General features: G+C 49.2%; 1 protein-coding gene across 5 annotated transcripts in view; it reads left to right on the forward strand.

The window, feature by feature from the left end:
• KYAT1 (kynurenine aminotransferase 1) overlaps nucleotides 1–15619 on the forward strand; it is a 34376-nt gene that overhangs the window by 10758 nt on the left and 7999 nt on the right. For 2 of the 5 annotated variants that reach the window (XM_027035340.2, XM_027035335.2), the window contains exons 2-3: nucleotides 13070–13282; nucleotides 15087–15145. In XM_027035340.2, the coding sequence (XP_026891141.1) occupies nucleotides 13187–13282; nucleotides 15087–15145 (155 nt within the window). In that variant the 5' untranslated portion in view covers nucleotides 13070–13186. The remainder of the gene's footprint in view (nucleotides 1–13069; nucleotides 13283–15086; nucleotides 15146–15619) is intronic. The other 3 variants (XM_027035338.2, XM_027035339.2, XM_027035337.2) reach the window with 2 other exon arrangements.

The raw sequence follows: 15619 nt of genomic DNA on the forward strand, positions 1-15619 counted from the left end.
ATGGTTCTGGCAGGCTGCCTCGCACAGAGAAAGTGTGCAGTAAATAAAAGGTCATAGGTCTTAGGACAGACCTCAGGGCTATAGAGCAGTCGGCTTCCTAGAGGTTGAGGGGTGAGGCATGGGGAGTTGGAGGCGAGTGGGGCCTGAGAAAGGCCAGCTGCAGAGCCACCACGTGCCTGTGATGAGGCCCCTGGCGGTTCCTGGGTTGTCCCAGTCAGTGGGAGGACTCTGGACTGGAAGGTCAGCAGGCCCACCTCACGGTAGGCCCGGACAAGCATGCGACCCGCTGTGGGCCCCCTCAGTGCAGTGAGGCCACAGTACCCTCCTGTGGCACAAAGGTCACCCTCTGCCCAAATGTGTGGAGTCCCAGGGCTAACTAGGCTGAAGTCTAGGCAGTGCCGGGTCCTTGCGCCTCCTGCTGGCAGCTTCCAGAACAACAAGTCCTTCAAACCCTCTCCTTGCCCAGGGCACCACTTTGAACACCTGGTGGTGTTCCTGGGTGAGGGCCACCCACAGGGCTACCTGTCCCTTCCTGGCCTCGGATCAGACCCTCAGTGCCTTCTCCCTCCCCTTGAAGTGTCTGGAAACTGCCCCCACTACACCTGCATGCTCACAGACAGACACAGAGATGTGTGCACATGCTCAAATACAGCCACTCATATTTGTGCGTGAAGTCGTAACCACAAACAATTTACCTACGTTCAAGGTCACATTGTGACTTTCATGGGGCCCTTTCTCCATTAAAAGAAGTATAAATTGTATTTTACAACCATGAGGTATAAAGAATGAACATCATCTAGACTGGATTTGTTACTATACATTCATCGTTATTATATTCCCTTTTTCCCCCCTTATTTTAAGATAAAACTCGGGATGCCTGGGTGGCTCATTCGGTTAAGTGGCTGGCTCTTGACATTGGTTCAGGTCATGATCTCACGGTTTGTGGGATCAAGTCCCGTGTCCAGCTCTGTGCTGATGGCGCGAGCCTGCTTGGGATTCTCTCTCCCTCTCTCTCTGCCCCTCCCCTGCTCATGCTAGCTCTCTCTCTTAATAATAATAATAATAATAAGTAAACATTAAAAAAATTAAAAATAATAAAATAAAATAAATTAAAATTTAAAATAAATTAAAACACTTTCATGGGCTCCTCAACGTATGGCAGGTCCTGAGCACTATGCCTTCTGCAGAGGTCTGATAGAGGAGTCAGCCCTGCCAATGAACATAAGTGAATTCACACACATCTAGCCCCACATGTCATAGTTTCACTAGTGACCCAGTGAGCATTCATTAAGTGTCCACTCTGTTAGGAATATCTATCATTTGCTGGGCATCTTTTATGTGCCGGGCACTAAGGAAAATGCTTTCCATGAATTATCTTATTTTTATTGATTTTATCCACAAGGAGACTGACATTCAGAGAGGTGAAGTGACTTGCCTCAGCTCACACGGCCAAGATCTGCGGGATACCAAAGTCTGTGTTCTACTCCTCCCCGCAGGGGACTATTCCGGGCTCAGTCCCGGGCAGGCACAAAGGGTCTGGCAGCAGCAGGACAGATCTGCCCCACAGAGGGTGCAGCGTGATGCTAACTCCCATTCCCCAAGACTCACCCAGGACACATGCATCACCGCCTACAGGACTGTCCCCTGCAGTGAAAGCTGGAGCCTGGTTTCCAGCTCGAGCCCCGAGGCGGCCAGACTGGTTAAGTACATCCTCATCCAGCACGGGCTCTCCTTGCCCTCTGTGAAGCCAGGGGGCCTTGGCCACCTCCAACCCCAAGACACCACCTTTCCCCAGAGCAGGCAGTGCCCAGAGAGGGTGAGAGGGGCTGAGGTTGTGGCAGAGGAGGGGGAAGGGCCATGAGCTGGGTGGGATCTTTTCCCTTGTGAGTGTAACCTTCTGCCCTGTACCGGGCAGTGGGTGGTGCGGACCCTCCTTCGACCTCCAGAAGCTCAATATGAGCGTTAGTTGTTATATTATGTTTATTACCGTGTTTTTGCCTGTTAATGGAGGTGAGGAAAGCACGTTCTTTCCAGGGCCTTTAAAAGGGTCTGATGATCGGAGCGCCTGGGTGGCTTAGCTGGTTAAGCCTTTGACGTCAGCTCAGGTCACCATCTCATAGTTTGTGAGTTCGAGCCCCACGTTGGGTTGTGTGCTGACAGAACAGAGGCTGCTTTGGCTTTTGTGTCTCCCTCTCTCCGCCCCTCCCCTGCTTATTTTCTCTCTCTCTCTCTCAAATATAAATAAATAAACATTTTTAGAAAAGGGTCTGATGACCTACAGTCCTTAACACAGAGTCTGGTACAAAGTAAGCACTCAGGAGATTAGAGCTGGTTGTATTAATATCATTCCCAGTGCTGTAATCCAGTGAGATGATAAAGGCATAGTTTAAGGCAAAGGAGCTGTAGTCACTTTATTTATTTATTTATTTTTTAAGTTTATTTATTTATTTTGAGCAAGAGAGTGTGAGCCAGGGAGGGGCGGAGAGAGAGAGGCAGAGAGAATCCCAAGCAGGCTTTGACCATGTGGAGCCCAACGAAAGGCGCGAACTCACGAACTGTGAGATCACGATCTGAGCCCAAACCAAGAGGTGGACGCTTAACTGACTGAGCCACCCAGGCACCCCTGGATGTAGTCACTTTAGGAGAAAGGGCAGAATTCATAGACGTGTAATGGTGTGGGCAAGGGTGTCAGAGAGAGGATCAGCCCGCTGGACACCCGTAGATTTTGGTCAGGAGACAGCAGACAAGGGTCCTTCTAGAGGAGTCAGCAGAACCTTGGGCCCAGAACAGGAGCAGCCATCCCTGCATTCGGCCAATCCAAGGAGACCAGCCTTCCCCATTTGCCCAGGATGCTCCCAGTTTTAGCACTGAAGATCCCATGTCCCGAGAAACCCCTCAGTCTGGGCAAGCAGGACAGTTGGTCCCCCTAGAACATGCGGCAGGCACAAGTCGTCTACTGTGACCAGCGCTGAACAGCGCTGAACTCAGACCTGGCCATGGGCTTCATGTCCCGGGGCCGAGGGAGGCTGAAGCATGCTGGCACCTTCCCCCTGGTATGACACACTGTGGAATATCCCTCCTCGGATAAGAATCACACTACCCTTTGTTGCTGCAAGCTCTGGGTCTTAGCTACGGGGATCAGGGAATACTTCCTGCAGGGTTCCCCTGGGAAGCGACTCAGTTCTGAGAAATTAGAGAGTAAACTCTGGCCAAACTGACTTCTCGGCTCCTGGGATCTCCTGCGCTCTCCCACTCCCGGGCCTTTGCACCATCCTCTCCGCCTGGCACACTTTCCCAGCTTTGGGATTCAGCTTGAATGCCCCCTTGTGTGGGGAGCCCTCCCACACTCCCAGCTATGGGGCAGGTGCCCAGGGCGCCCCCTAGTGCCCCAGCGCATTAGTTTCCGGAAGCTACCGAAACGAAGTACCCCAAGCTGAGTGGTTTTACACAACAGAAAGTTTTTCTTTCACAGTTCTGGAGACTAGAGATCCAGAAGCAAGGTGTCAGCAGGGCCATACTTTCTCTGAAGGCTCTAGAGGAGAATTTGTCCTGTGCTTTTCTCTTAGCTTGTGGTGTTGCCAACAATCCATACTGTTCCTTGGCTTGAAGATGCCTCACCCTAATCTCTGCCTCCGTCCTCACATGGCTTTTTCCTTGTGTGTCTGTGTCTCTTCTATCTCCTCCTCCTCCTCCTCCTCTTCCTTCCTCTCCTCCTCCTCCTCCCTCTCCTCCTCCTCCTCTTCCTTTCTCTCCTCCTCCTCCTCCTTCTCCTCCTCCTCCTTCTTCTCCTCCTTCTTTTTAATTTTTTTCAAGACTTATTTTTGAGAGAGAGAGTGCAAGCAGGGAAGAGGCGGGGTGGGGGTGGGGGGCGGGGACAGAAGATCCGAAGCGGGCTCCACGCCCACAGCAGCAAGCTCCATACAGGGCTTGAACTCATGAACCACAAGATTGTGACCTGAGCCGAAGTCAGACACTCAACTGACTGAACCACCCAGGTACCCCTTAAATTTTTTTTTAATGTTTGTTTATTTTTGAGAGAGAATGAGAGAGAGAGAGAGAAAATGAGCAGGGGGGAGGGGCAGAGAGAGGACCGAGGATCTAAAGTGGGCTCTGTGCTGACACCAGAGAGCCCGATGCAGGGCTCGAACCCCCAAACCCGTGAGATCATGACCCAAGCCAAAGTCCAATACTCAACTGACTGAGCCACCCAGGTGCCCCATCTTCTCCCTTCTTCTGAGGACACCAGTCATACTGGATTAAGGTCCAGTATGACCTCATCCTACATTGGTCACCTCTACAAAAATCCTATTTCCAAATAAGGTTCCATTCACAGGCACTGGGGCTCGGGACTCTTCAACACATACTTTCAGGGGACACATTTCAAACCATAACACGTGCCTTTGTGCTTGTCAGGAAATACTTGCTGGATGTATGAAGGAGAGAGTGCTTGTCAGCCTCTTGCCTCCCCATCCCACTTCAACCCTCCACCCTCGCCCGGGGCCCAGCAGCTCATATGGTGGGGCCCTGCCAGCGTCTGGTCCCTACAGTAGTCTCAGCCCCTAAGCCAGGGCACGGCCGGAGAAGATTAAAGCTTCTGGACGCAGCTGACGATTAAAGAACATAAGGAGGATGTGTCTCACCTTTGGACAGATGGCTGATGGTCAGCGCTCAGAAACGCTTTGGGTGACTGTGAGGGAAGAGCCTGGGCTGGGTCAGGGTTTAGAAGGGACAGGCTAAGTAGCTGCACTGGTCAGACTGAACTTCTTAAAAGCAGGTGAAGCAGCTGTCTACTTCATGGAATCTTCTAGGGTGGGCAAGCCTGACTATTGGGTTCTAAATTATTTTCCTTCATTTCTCCTTTATAGTGAAGTTAGAGTATTATACTGACAGTTACGAGGTTATGTGAACAGGCAGGCTATATTGGACTTCCGACTTCCAGTCCCACACGGAAAGAGCTTGGGACGTCATCACTCCATCGTAACAAGCAGAAAACTGAACCAACCGAAAAACCAACACCCCTCCTTAGACCCATTAGAGAAGTGAGGTCACAGGGCAAACCACTGCCCCCAAAATTAGAAAAACCAGCAGATCCAAAGAATCACAACTTAACCAGAACAGAAACCTCCGCATGGGCCCCGTTCAGGGGTGGGAAGACCTAAACGTGACTGAGAAATTGCCAGAGGCTAAGTGTGGACGAGTCTGAGAGTTCAAGATTCCAGGAGGGCCCACAGTCCGGACCTGGTCTGCCACCAGGGTTTTTCAATACAGTGTTACTGAGACGCAAGCTCATTCATTGGTGTATGTGTTGTCCAAGGTTTCTGTCTCCCTGCAACGGTAGAGCTAAGGAGCTGTGACAGAGACGGGATATCCTGCAAAGCCCACAGTATTGACCCTGGCCCCATACCGGAAAAGTTCTCTGACACCGCTCTAGAAGGAGAGTGGACACAGGGACCCAAGTAGACAGGAATGGCAAGTGTGGCTGGGGGAAAACAAGTGAAAGGGACAGGGGCAAGACGTGACCCGGGACAGGTGGCCTCACATCTGATTTTACAGGGCCTTCTAGTAGACGGTAAAGACTTTGGATTTTATTCTTGGTTCGAGGATTTAGGAAGAGAAAAGCAGCTTCTGGAATCCAGGAGCTGGCCTGGCACCCAAAGATAGGACTTGTGTTCTCTTGAACGTGGACAACCGCACAGAACATCGATATCCAGGGAGAACATTCTGTAATCACGTCTGAACACAGACCAACGTGAACGTCTTCGAAGGCACACAAAACCTAGCGCCCCCTCCCCTGGCACATGTGGGGGGCTGCTTCTACACCTGTGACAGCTAGCCTCGCTCCAGCCCGCCTCCCTACAAATAAGATTTGTGATATCCAACCATAAAGTGATTCCTGCTTCTGAAAGCGCCAATCCAGACCAAAGTCCTGCTTCCCTGGACCCTACCCCAAATCACTCCACCAAAGTCCAAATCCTGTAATAAGTTCTAACACCCTCTCGCTGAGACCTCACAGCCCCGTGGTGTGCACATTCCCTCACTCTATCGTTTTCAATCACGGCTGTGCTCTCGGTGGTTTGGAGCTGACGGTATTGATTGACAGGGTTTAGCAATCAAATTAGGTGAGGTCTAATTTGCTGTGAATGAAAAAGAACCCCAAATAACAGCAGCTTAAGCAAGATCTACCTTCCCCTCAAGCCCCAACTAAATCCAGAGATAAGCGATGGTTCCTCGAGCATCAGGGGCCCAGCCTCCTTCCATGTTGTGGCTCTGACTTCCTCCTCGTGGGTGTGGAACGTTTTATTTTTTATTACCAATATTTTTAATGTTTATTTATTTTTGAAAGAGAGAATGCGAGTGGGGGAGAAGCAGAGAGAGAGAGGGAGACAGAGGATCCAAAGCAGGTTCTCTGCTGACGGCAGCCAGCCTGACGCGGGGCTGAAACTCACAAGCCGTGAGATCATGACCTGAGCGGAAGTCGTATGCTCAACCCACTGAGCCACCCAGGCGCCCCGGGAACATTTTAAATACATACAGAAGTAGAGAGTAGAGTATACTGACCCTCCCAGTCTCAATCCATGGCCCAGCTTACTTTATCTGTCCCCCCATCCGTTTCTTATTTCCACCATCTGGATCATTTGGGATTAGTTTGAAGCAAATCCGAAATATTTTGTTGTAAATACTTCAGGATACATCTCTGAAGCATGAGGACTGTTAAGAGGAAAGAAAGAAATCCCCAATACCATTAGCACAGCTAACAAATGAAGGATTTCTTCATACCCTACAATACCTGGTCAGTGTTCACGTTTGTCCCTCAGACCCATCCCTAACATTTGGGAACCCTCAGCGGAGCCCACACAGCGGGTGTCTAGATATTTGCAAGTCTTATGAAGCCTCGCTGTGGCATTCCCACCCAGCGTCCCACAGCCCACTCCCTGAGGACCATTGGCTAAGGACGCTGTGCTCTGCCCAACCTTTGCTGCCTGGCACAGATTCGAGCCTGAAATGAAGACTAACTAGTCCTAACTAGCCTAGTCCAGCTCCCAGAGGACAGGGGCCGGGTCCCAAGGGAGGCTAGGGCACCATTACCTGGCAAACCTGGGGTGGCTAGCTCAAAACCAAGCAGCCTCTTTCTTTCTGTTTCCCCAGAGCGGAGGTGGGGTGTTCTCTGCCCACACTCTTCCAGTGTGTGCGCGCGCTCTCTCTCTCTCTCTCTCTCTGGCTCTCAGCCCCACATCTTTGGGTCAGAGAGGTCCAGTTCAACTCATTCTTCCTTCTCCTATAGCCCTCAATACTTTCTCAATCAGTCACCAAACTCTCTTAAGAGATTCATAAGGGGATAAGCACCTTAGTGGGTTTTTGTTGAGCGCTTGTCTTGGGGGGCGAGGGTGGCACCTTGACAGTCATTTCCTCGCTCGCGCTCCCAGGTGCCTGCGCACCGCGTCTGGTTGGTACACCTGCCCCCTTTGCCTCTCAGCTTTCTGTTCCGAAAAAGTCGGATCTACAGAAAAGGCAAAAGAACCGTGCAGTACCCACACCGTGCCTCCCACCTAGCGTCAGCCCTCGCTCGCAGCGCACCGCATTTGCTAACACCTCCCTCATTGCCCTGCCCTTGTGGATGGCTGTCTTTGCTGAATCTTTTGAAAGCAAGTTGCAGGCGTCCTGACCCCTCACTCCTCAATACTTCACGTGCCTCCTAAGAATGCGATCCGTCCCCCCAACACAAACAGCCCTCGCTATCACCCCAAAGAAACTGACCATTGATTCAGTGACGTCACCTGACGTACAGGCCATATTCAGATTTCTCCCACGGATATGTTTTGGGAACTTTCACTGCCTTAGTGCTAAGGATGATGGATTTCTGAGTACAGCCATCCCCTCAATCAGGCTCCTGCCAGTAAGAGAGACATTCCTGTGGCCACCACAAGGGCACTGCCTTTTTTTTTTTTTGCTTTATTTATTCATTTTTAATTTTTTTAATGCTTATTTATTTTTGAAAGAGAGAGAGAGAGAGTGCGAGCAGGGGAGGGGCAGAGAGAGAGGGAGACACAGAATGCGAAGCAGGCTCTAGGCTCCCAGCTGTCAGCACAGAGCCCAACGCGGGGCTCAAACTCATGAACTGCAAATGTTTTTTTTAAGTTTATTTATTTTTGAGAGAGAGAGAGAGAGAAAGAGAGACAGAGCAATAGGGGGAGGGGCAGAGAGAGAGAGAGAATCCCAAGCAGGCTCTGCACTGTCGTGTCAGAGCCCAACACCGGCTTGAACTCACGAAGCAGGAGATCATGACCTGAGCTGAAACCAAGAGTCAGATGCTTAACCAACTGAGCCACCCAGGCGCCCCTATTTTTTGTTTTTAAAGATTTTTATCTATTTAAAAAAAATTTTTTTTCATGTTTATTTGTTTTTGAGAAGAGAGAGACAGAGCACAAGTTGGGGAGGGCAGAGAGGGAGGGAGACACAGAACCTGAAGCAGGTTCCAGGCTCTGAGCTGTCAGCACAGAGCCCCACACGGGGCTCAAACTCAGACTGTGAGATCATGACCTTAGCTGAAGTCGGATGCTTAACGGACTGAGCCACCCAGATGCCCCTATTTTTAAGTAATCTCTACACCCAACATGGGGCTCAAACTCACGACCCCAAGATCAAGAGTCACACACTCCACCCACAGCGCCAGCCAGGTGCCCCTAAACCTTGGTGATTTTTTTAAAGTTAATTAATTAGTTAATTAATTAGTTTATGTATTTAGAGAGAGCACGAGCACACACTCAAGTGAGCACGGGAGGGGCAGAGAGAGAGAATCCCAAGCAGTCTTCTCTGTATCGACAAGGCAGAGCCTGACGCAGGGCTCGAACCCACGAACCTCGAGACCATGACCTGTGCCAAAACCAAGGGTCGGGCACTCAACCAACTGAGCCACCCAGGTGTCCCTAAACCTTGGTGATTTTTTAAAAAGTTTTATTGAGATAGAATGAGACGCATACCAAATAATTCAACCATTTAAAGTGTACTGTTCACTGGCTTATGGTATATTCACACCACAGTCTAGTTTTAGAATTTGTCCGTCGCACCAAAGAGATACCCAGTAGCCATAGCGGTCATTCCCCATTCCCACCCTCAGACTCCCACCCCCCCAGTGCAAGGCAATCGCTGATCTACTCTGTCTCTATAGCTTTGCCTCTTCCATACAAATGGAATCATGTAAACTGTGGGCTTTTGTGACTGGCTCCTTTTACTTAGCATAACGTGTCCAGGTGTATCCGTGTTGTAGCCGAACCTCATTCCCTTTTTTTGCCCAATGCTAGTCCATCATGTGGATGTATCACATTTGGTTTATCAACTGACGTCCATCAACTGACAGATGGTTTCCGCTTTAGGCTGTTACGAATAATGCTGCTGTAAAAATGCACGTACAAATCTTTGCGTGGGCATAGTTTTCATTTCTCCGGAGTCTACACCTAGGAGTAGAATTGCTGGGTCATGAGGGGAGTCTATGTGTAAACTTGGAGGACCCTGCCAAACTGTTTCCACAGTAAAACAGCCAACTGTAACATGGCACAGCTGCCATGTTACATTCCCAGAAGCAATGCACCAGGGTTCCAGTTTCTCAGCATCCTCGAAGCGTCTTTCTTTTTTTAAGTGTATTTATTTGTTTTGAGAGAGAACAGGAGCTTGAGCGGGACAGCGGGAGAGAGAGGCGGAGAAAGAATCCCAAACAGGCTTCGTGCTGTCAGCACGGAACCCGACGTGGGGCTCAAACTCATCAACTATGAGATCGTGACCTGAATCGAAATCAAGAGTCAGATGCTTAACCGACTGAGTCACCCAGGCGCCCCAATTCTTGAAACATCTTTAAACATTTGTAATTATCTGGGGCACCTGGGTGGCTCAGTCAGCTGAGCAACTGAGTTTGGCTCAGGTCATGACCTCACAGTTCGTGAGTTCAAGGCGCACCTCGGGCTCTCGCTGCTGTCAGCCTGTCAGCGCAGAGCCCGCTTCAAATCTTCTGTCCCCCTCTCCTACGTCCGCTCTCTCAAAAGTAAATAGCCATTAAAAAAAATTTGTAATTATCTGACTCTTGTGGTTGATTGGTTGGTTGGTTGGTTGGTTGGTTTTTTTCCTGGTGCCCAAGACTGTTTAATGCACCCTCTGGTAGTTGGGCCAAAGAGAGACGGGGACGGGGACGGCGTTTTGGGGGAGGGGTGGCAATGCAGTTTCTTTTTGCATTTTGATCTTAACTGTAGCCACCTTGCTGAGCTTTGGTTAGTTTTAGCGTCTGTGTATTTGTTTGAATCACTGTGTGCAGTCAGCCATAGCCCTTGCAGATAGTGGTGGTATTATTTCTTCTGGGTCTTATACACGAAACTTCCTTTTCTTGTCCCACCAGCTAGGACTTCCAATATGGTGTTGAAGGAAGTGATGATAGAGACCTCTTTGAATTTCGTTCCTACTTTATTTTTTTTTTAATTTTTTTTTCAACATTTATTTATTTTTTTGGGACAGAGAGAGACAGAGCATGAACGGGGGAGGGGCAGAGAGAGAGGGAGACACAGAATCGGAAACAGGCTCCAGGCTCCGAGCCATCAGCCCAGAGCCTGACGCGGGGCTCGAACTCACGGACCGCGAGATGGTGACCTGGCTGAAGTCGGACGCTCAACCGACTGCACCACCCAGGCGCCCCTCGTTCCTACTTTAAAGGGAACTTGTTTTGCTGGTGTGCCTGGACAGCTTGGTCGGTTGAGCATCCTTAGGCTCGGGTCATGATCTTACAAATCAGTTCGTGAGTTCGAGCCCCGCGTCGGGCTCTGCGCTGACAGCTCGGAGCCTGGAGCCTGCTTTGGACTCTGTGTCTCCCTCTCGCTCTCTGCCCCTCCCCCACTCGCCCTCTGTCTCTCTTTCAAAAATAAACATTAAAAAACGTTTTTTTAAAATAAAGGGCATTTGTTTTGCCATTGAGTTTCTAGTTGATAAACTTTCTGTATCCTTACAACACTTGTAATTATCCTTGTTATTTGTAGCAGCCTTCTAGTGGTATAAAGTGGCCTTTGCCCAGTGACTAAGGATGCTGAGCACCTTTTCATGTGCCTGTTAGCCGTTTATCTATCTTCTTTGGAGAAATTCAGGTTTATGATTTGCAGATATTTCCCCCCCATACTTTTGTCTTTTCACTTTTCTTGATGGTATCCTTTGAGGCACAAAAGTTTTTAATTTTGATGAAATCCATTGGTTCTGTTTTTTCTTTTGTTGCCTGTATCTTTGGTGTTGTATCTAAGAAATTGTCTTCTCACTGAAGATCACAAAGATGGGGCACCAGGGTGGAGTCAGTCGGTTAAGCATCTGACTCTTTGTCTCTGCTTAGGTCATAATCTCACAGTTCGTGGGTTTGAGCCCTGAGTCAGGCTCTGTGCTGACGGAGCTGAGCCTGCTTGGGATTCTCTCTCTCCCTTTCTCTCTCCCCTCCCCCACTTGCACTGTCTCTGTCTCCCTCAAAATAAACTTTTTTTTTTTATATATTTTTTTTCAACGTTTATTTATTTTTGGGACAGAGAGAGACAGAGCATGAACGGGCGAGGGGCAGAGAGAGAGGGAGACACAGAATCGGAAACAGGGTCCAGGCTCTGAGCCATCAGCCCAGAGCCCGACGCGGGGCTCGAACTCACAGACCGCGAGATCGTAACCTGGCTGAAGTCGGACACTTAACCGACTGAGCCACCCAGGTGCCCCTCCCTCAAAATAAACTTTAAAAAATTCCTTTAAAAAAAAATATCACAAAGATATACTCCTCTTTTCTTCTGGGGGTTTTATAGTTTGGGCTCTTATATTTAGGTCTGTGATCCACTTTGAGTTAGTTTTGTGTATGGTGTGAGGTAGGGGTCCAAATTCATTCTTCTGCCTGTGGATAACCAGTTGTCCAGTACCATTTGTTGAAAGACTGTTGTGGCCTCACTGAATTTTCTTACCATTCTTGTCAGATGGCAATTGGCCATAAATGTGTGAGCTTTATTTCTGGATGCTCAATTCGATTCCATTGATTTATATGTCTGTCCTTATGCTAGTACTACCCTTTGTTGGTTCCAGTAGCCTTTCAGTAAGCTTTGAACTTGTGCAGTGAGTCTGTCAATATTTTTCTTGCTTTTTAAGACATTCACTTTTTAAATGTATGCCTTTAAGTCTCCTTTAACCTATCGTGTCCAAGATAGGTTTTTCCTTTGCACTTTATCTGTTGAAGAAACAGGGTCATTTGTGGATCGCCTCTCCATGGTGTCATTTAACATGTTCTTTTGTCCCTTGTGTTCTAGCAATCCAAAGGCATGATCTGATTTAGATTTGGTTTTAGCACAGGAATAATTTGCAGGAGGTGTGTGTGTTTTCAGAGTCAGCACAAAATGTGGGGTTGACTCTCCCTGTGATGTTAGGGGCCATCCATGATCTTCCCCTGGATCTTTTTTTTTCATTAGAGGTAATTTACATTTTGAAAGGGTCACTCTGACTGCTGGGGATGGAGGAGTTGTAGGTGTGAGAGATAATCATGCAAAAAAGCACTTGTGGGGCTCCTGGGTGGCTCAGTCGGTTAAGCATCCGACTTTGGCTCAGTTCATGATCTCACGGTTTATGAGTTTGAGCCCTGCATCAGGCTCTGTGCTGACAGTGCAGAGCCTGCTTGGGATTCTCTCTCTCTTCCTGTCTCTCTGTCCTTTCCCCACTTGTGCTTTCTCTCTCTCAAAATAAATAAATAAACTTAGGGGCGCCTGGGTGGCTCAGTCGGTTGAGCGTCCGACTTCGGCTCGGGTCATGATCCCACAGTTGATGAGTTCAAGCCCCTCATCGGACTCTGTGCTGACAGCTCAGAGCCTGGAGCCTGCTTCTGATTCTATGTCTCCCTCTCTCTCTGCCTCTCCCCTGCTCATGCTCTGTCTCTCTCTGTCTCAAAAATAAAGGTAAACATTTAAAAAAAAATTTTTTAAGAAATAAATAAGTAAACTTTAAAAAAAAAAAAAGCACTTGTTGCCACACCTCGCACACAGTGACCACTCAGTAAAATTGCCCTGACTGTTGTTGTTGTTGTTGTTGTTAGAGCTGTGTGTGTGGGACCCACGCCCTGGGCTCGGAGCCATTTTCTGGCCAGAGCATTCTCCTCCCTCTCTTCTGCCCCTGGAGGGGAAGTTGCCAGTGTCCCGAGGCTCTGGGAGGCATGTTCAGGAATGCGGCAGCCATCTCTTTACAGCTGACGGGGCCCCTCCAGAGAAAGAAGGCTGGAACATCTGTCACTCGGTGCTTGCACCAGACTGTAAGTGCTCCAGCCCCGTGTGATTTGCCACTTAACCCGGGGCCCCTGGGATCTGGCCTGGTCCTGGCTTCAGAGCTGTGCATGAGCTTCCTCTTTCAGTAAGCCTTCCTGGACTGCAGCCTGGCTGGGGACCCCTCTCTTGCTCTTGCCTCTAATGTAGAACTCAGAGCTTTACATCTGAACAGTCTGCATTGTGCGGCTGCCTCCCCATCATCCCTGGAGCCCAGCCCCGGGTTCGGGTTCGGGACGAGGTAGGTGCTCAATCGACATTGGCCGAGGAATACGTTATGCAGAAGTCCAAGCAAGAACAGGCACTGTTTCCACACTTATGCAGTTACCGTCTGACATCCTTGCAGGTCATGCCTTTGCCCTCCCAAGTTTCCGCGGTTCCCCCATTAATTTTATCTCCTTGAACCCATTCAACTCCATTCACCTCTTCTGTACTCTCTCTCTCTCTATGCCCCTCCACCCCCTACTCCATACCCCACCTCAAACTTCCCTGAAGTCCACTTTCTGTCCCCCACCGCCACCCCAACTCATCTTTGTTCTGTTTTTTTAAGAAATTAAAAAAAATTTTTTAATGTTTATTTTTGACAGAGAGAGACAGACACGAGTGGGGGAGGGGCAGAGAGAGAGGGAACACAGAATCCGAAGCAGGCTCCAGGCTGTCAGCACAGAGCCCAACGCGGGGCTCGAACTCATGAACTGTGAGATGATGCCCCGAGCCGAAGTCGGACACTCAACTGACGGAGCCATCCAGGCGCCCCCCAAACTCTTTTTTTATCTATTCATACATGGTCACAGAAAAGTGTATGTATATGCAAATATATATTAGGGGACATCTTTTACAAAACACAATTACATACCGCACATGCTGTTTTGTAGTCTGTTTTATTGATGTCAGTATAATACATTAATAAATATTATAAAAAGTATAAAAAGTGATTTTCTCTGGCACCTGGCTGGTTCAGACAGTAGAGCATGTGACTCTTGATCTCGGGGTTGTGAGGTTGAGCCCCACACTGGGTGTAGAGATTTTAAAAAAATATATGTATATATTAGGTATATTTTATAGATGAGAAAATCACATTACAAATATATATATACATATATATATATATATATATGGCCACAGTTCAGTGTTCACAGAGTGTCTCCTCTGTTCCAGGCCCTGGGACAATACACGATCTGGGGAAAGGCAGACAAAAAACTATGAGCCGGGACCTTATGATCTAGTGGGAAAAGCAGACCAAAACGAACAAACAAAAGCAGAAAACAGGCAGTTGATATGCTGTGATAGAGGAGGATGGGATACTGTGGGAGCAGAAGGAAGGCAAGGAAATGTGGGGGAGATCAGGGACGCCTTCCTGGAGGAGGTAACACCTAAGCTGAATCCTATATATATATATATATTTTTTTTTTTTTAAATGTGATTTTCTCATCTATACAATGAGCCCAGCAAGATTGTTCTGAGTTTAGCCAGACCTCTGTAAGGGAACCTGCTGCTGTCACCTTTACCTTTGTGCTTCTCCTGCCCTCTTCCCCCTTCCTCTTGCCTCTCTTCCTCAGTCGGCCTGAATCTGGTCTGAATCTGGTCCATTTCAGAGCACGAGGAGTCCAGACGGGCAGGTTGGGCCAGTGAGGCTGTTGGGATGGGGCGGAGCCAGATGCGAGGGTTGGCTGGAGCCCATCCTGCTATTGGGGAGTAAGGATCTGCATCTGCCCCCCAGAGGGGCGGGGACTGTGGGCAGAAAAGATCTGCACATCCACCGCTCTGACTTTCTTCTGCTCCTTCTGTCTTCAGCTCACCATGGCCAAGAGGGTGCAAGCTCGCAGGCTGGACGGGATTGACCACAACCCATGGTGAGCTCCGCGGGGCTGGGGAGGTGTGCGGGTGTCCCGTCGGGCGTGGGGGCTTGGGGGCGGGGCGGGACGTCCCTGGGTTTGCAGGAACTCAGCGGAACCCAGGAGGGCCCCCTGCCTTGCCAGGACTGTGAGATTTGCAGCCACGGCCCCGTGAAAGGTGAGACTTGAAGCAGCAGACCTGGGTTCGAATCTCAGCTTCACCCCCACTTGGCTGTGGCGGGGGTGGGGGTGCGGGTGCAGGTGCAGTGACTCATGTGCCTTATGACTCATGTGCCTTATGTAGCCTTATGAAAGCTACCGCCATTACCCAGGCACCCGGCTCAGGGCTTTCCACCGATTTTATTTCACACTTAGTACGGAGTAAGAGAAGGTGAGATACAGGCAGCTCTTTACTGGGCATTTGCCGAGGTTAATTTCTTTTTTCTTGACTTGTTCTAAATATGAAAGGAGCATGTGCCCACTGTTACTAGT

This window comes from Acinonyx jubatus, chromosome D4 (genome assembly GCF_027475565.1).
Source record: "Acinonyx jubatus isolate Ajub_Pintada_27869175 chromosome D4, VMU_Ajub_asm_v1.0, whole genome shotgun sequence".
NCBI lineage: Eukaryota > Metazoa > Chordata > Mammalia > Carnivora > Felidae > Acinonyx > Acinonyx jubatus.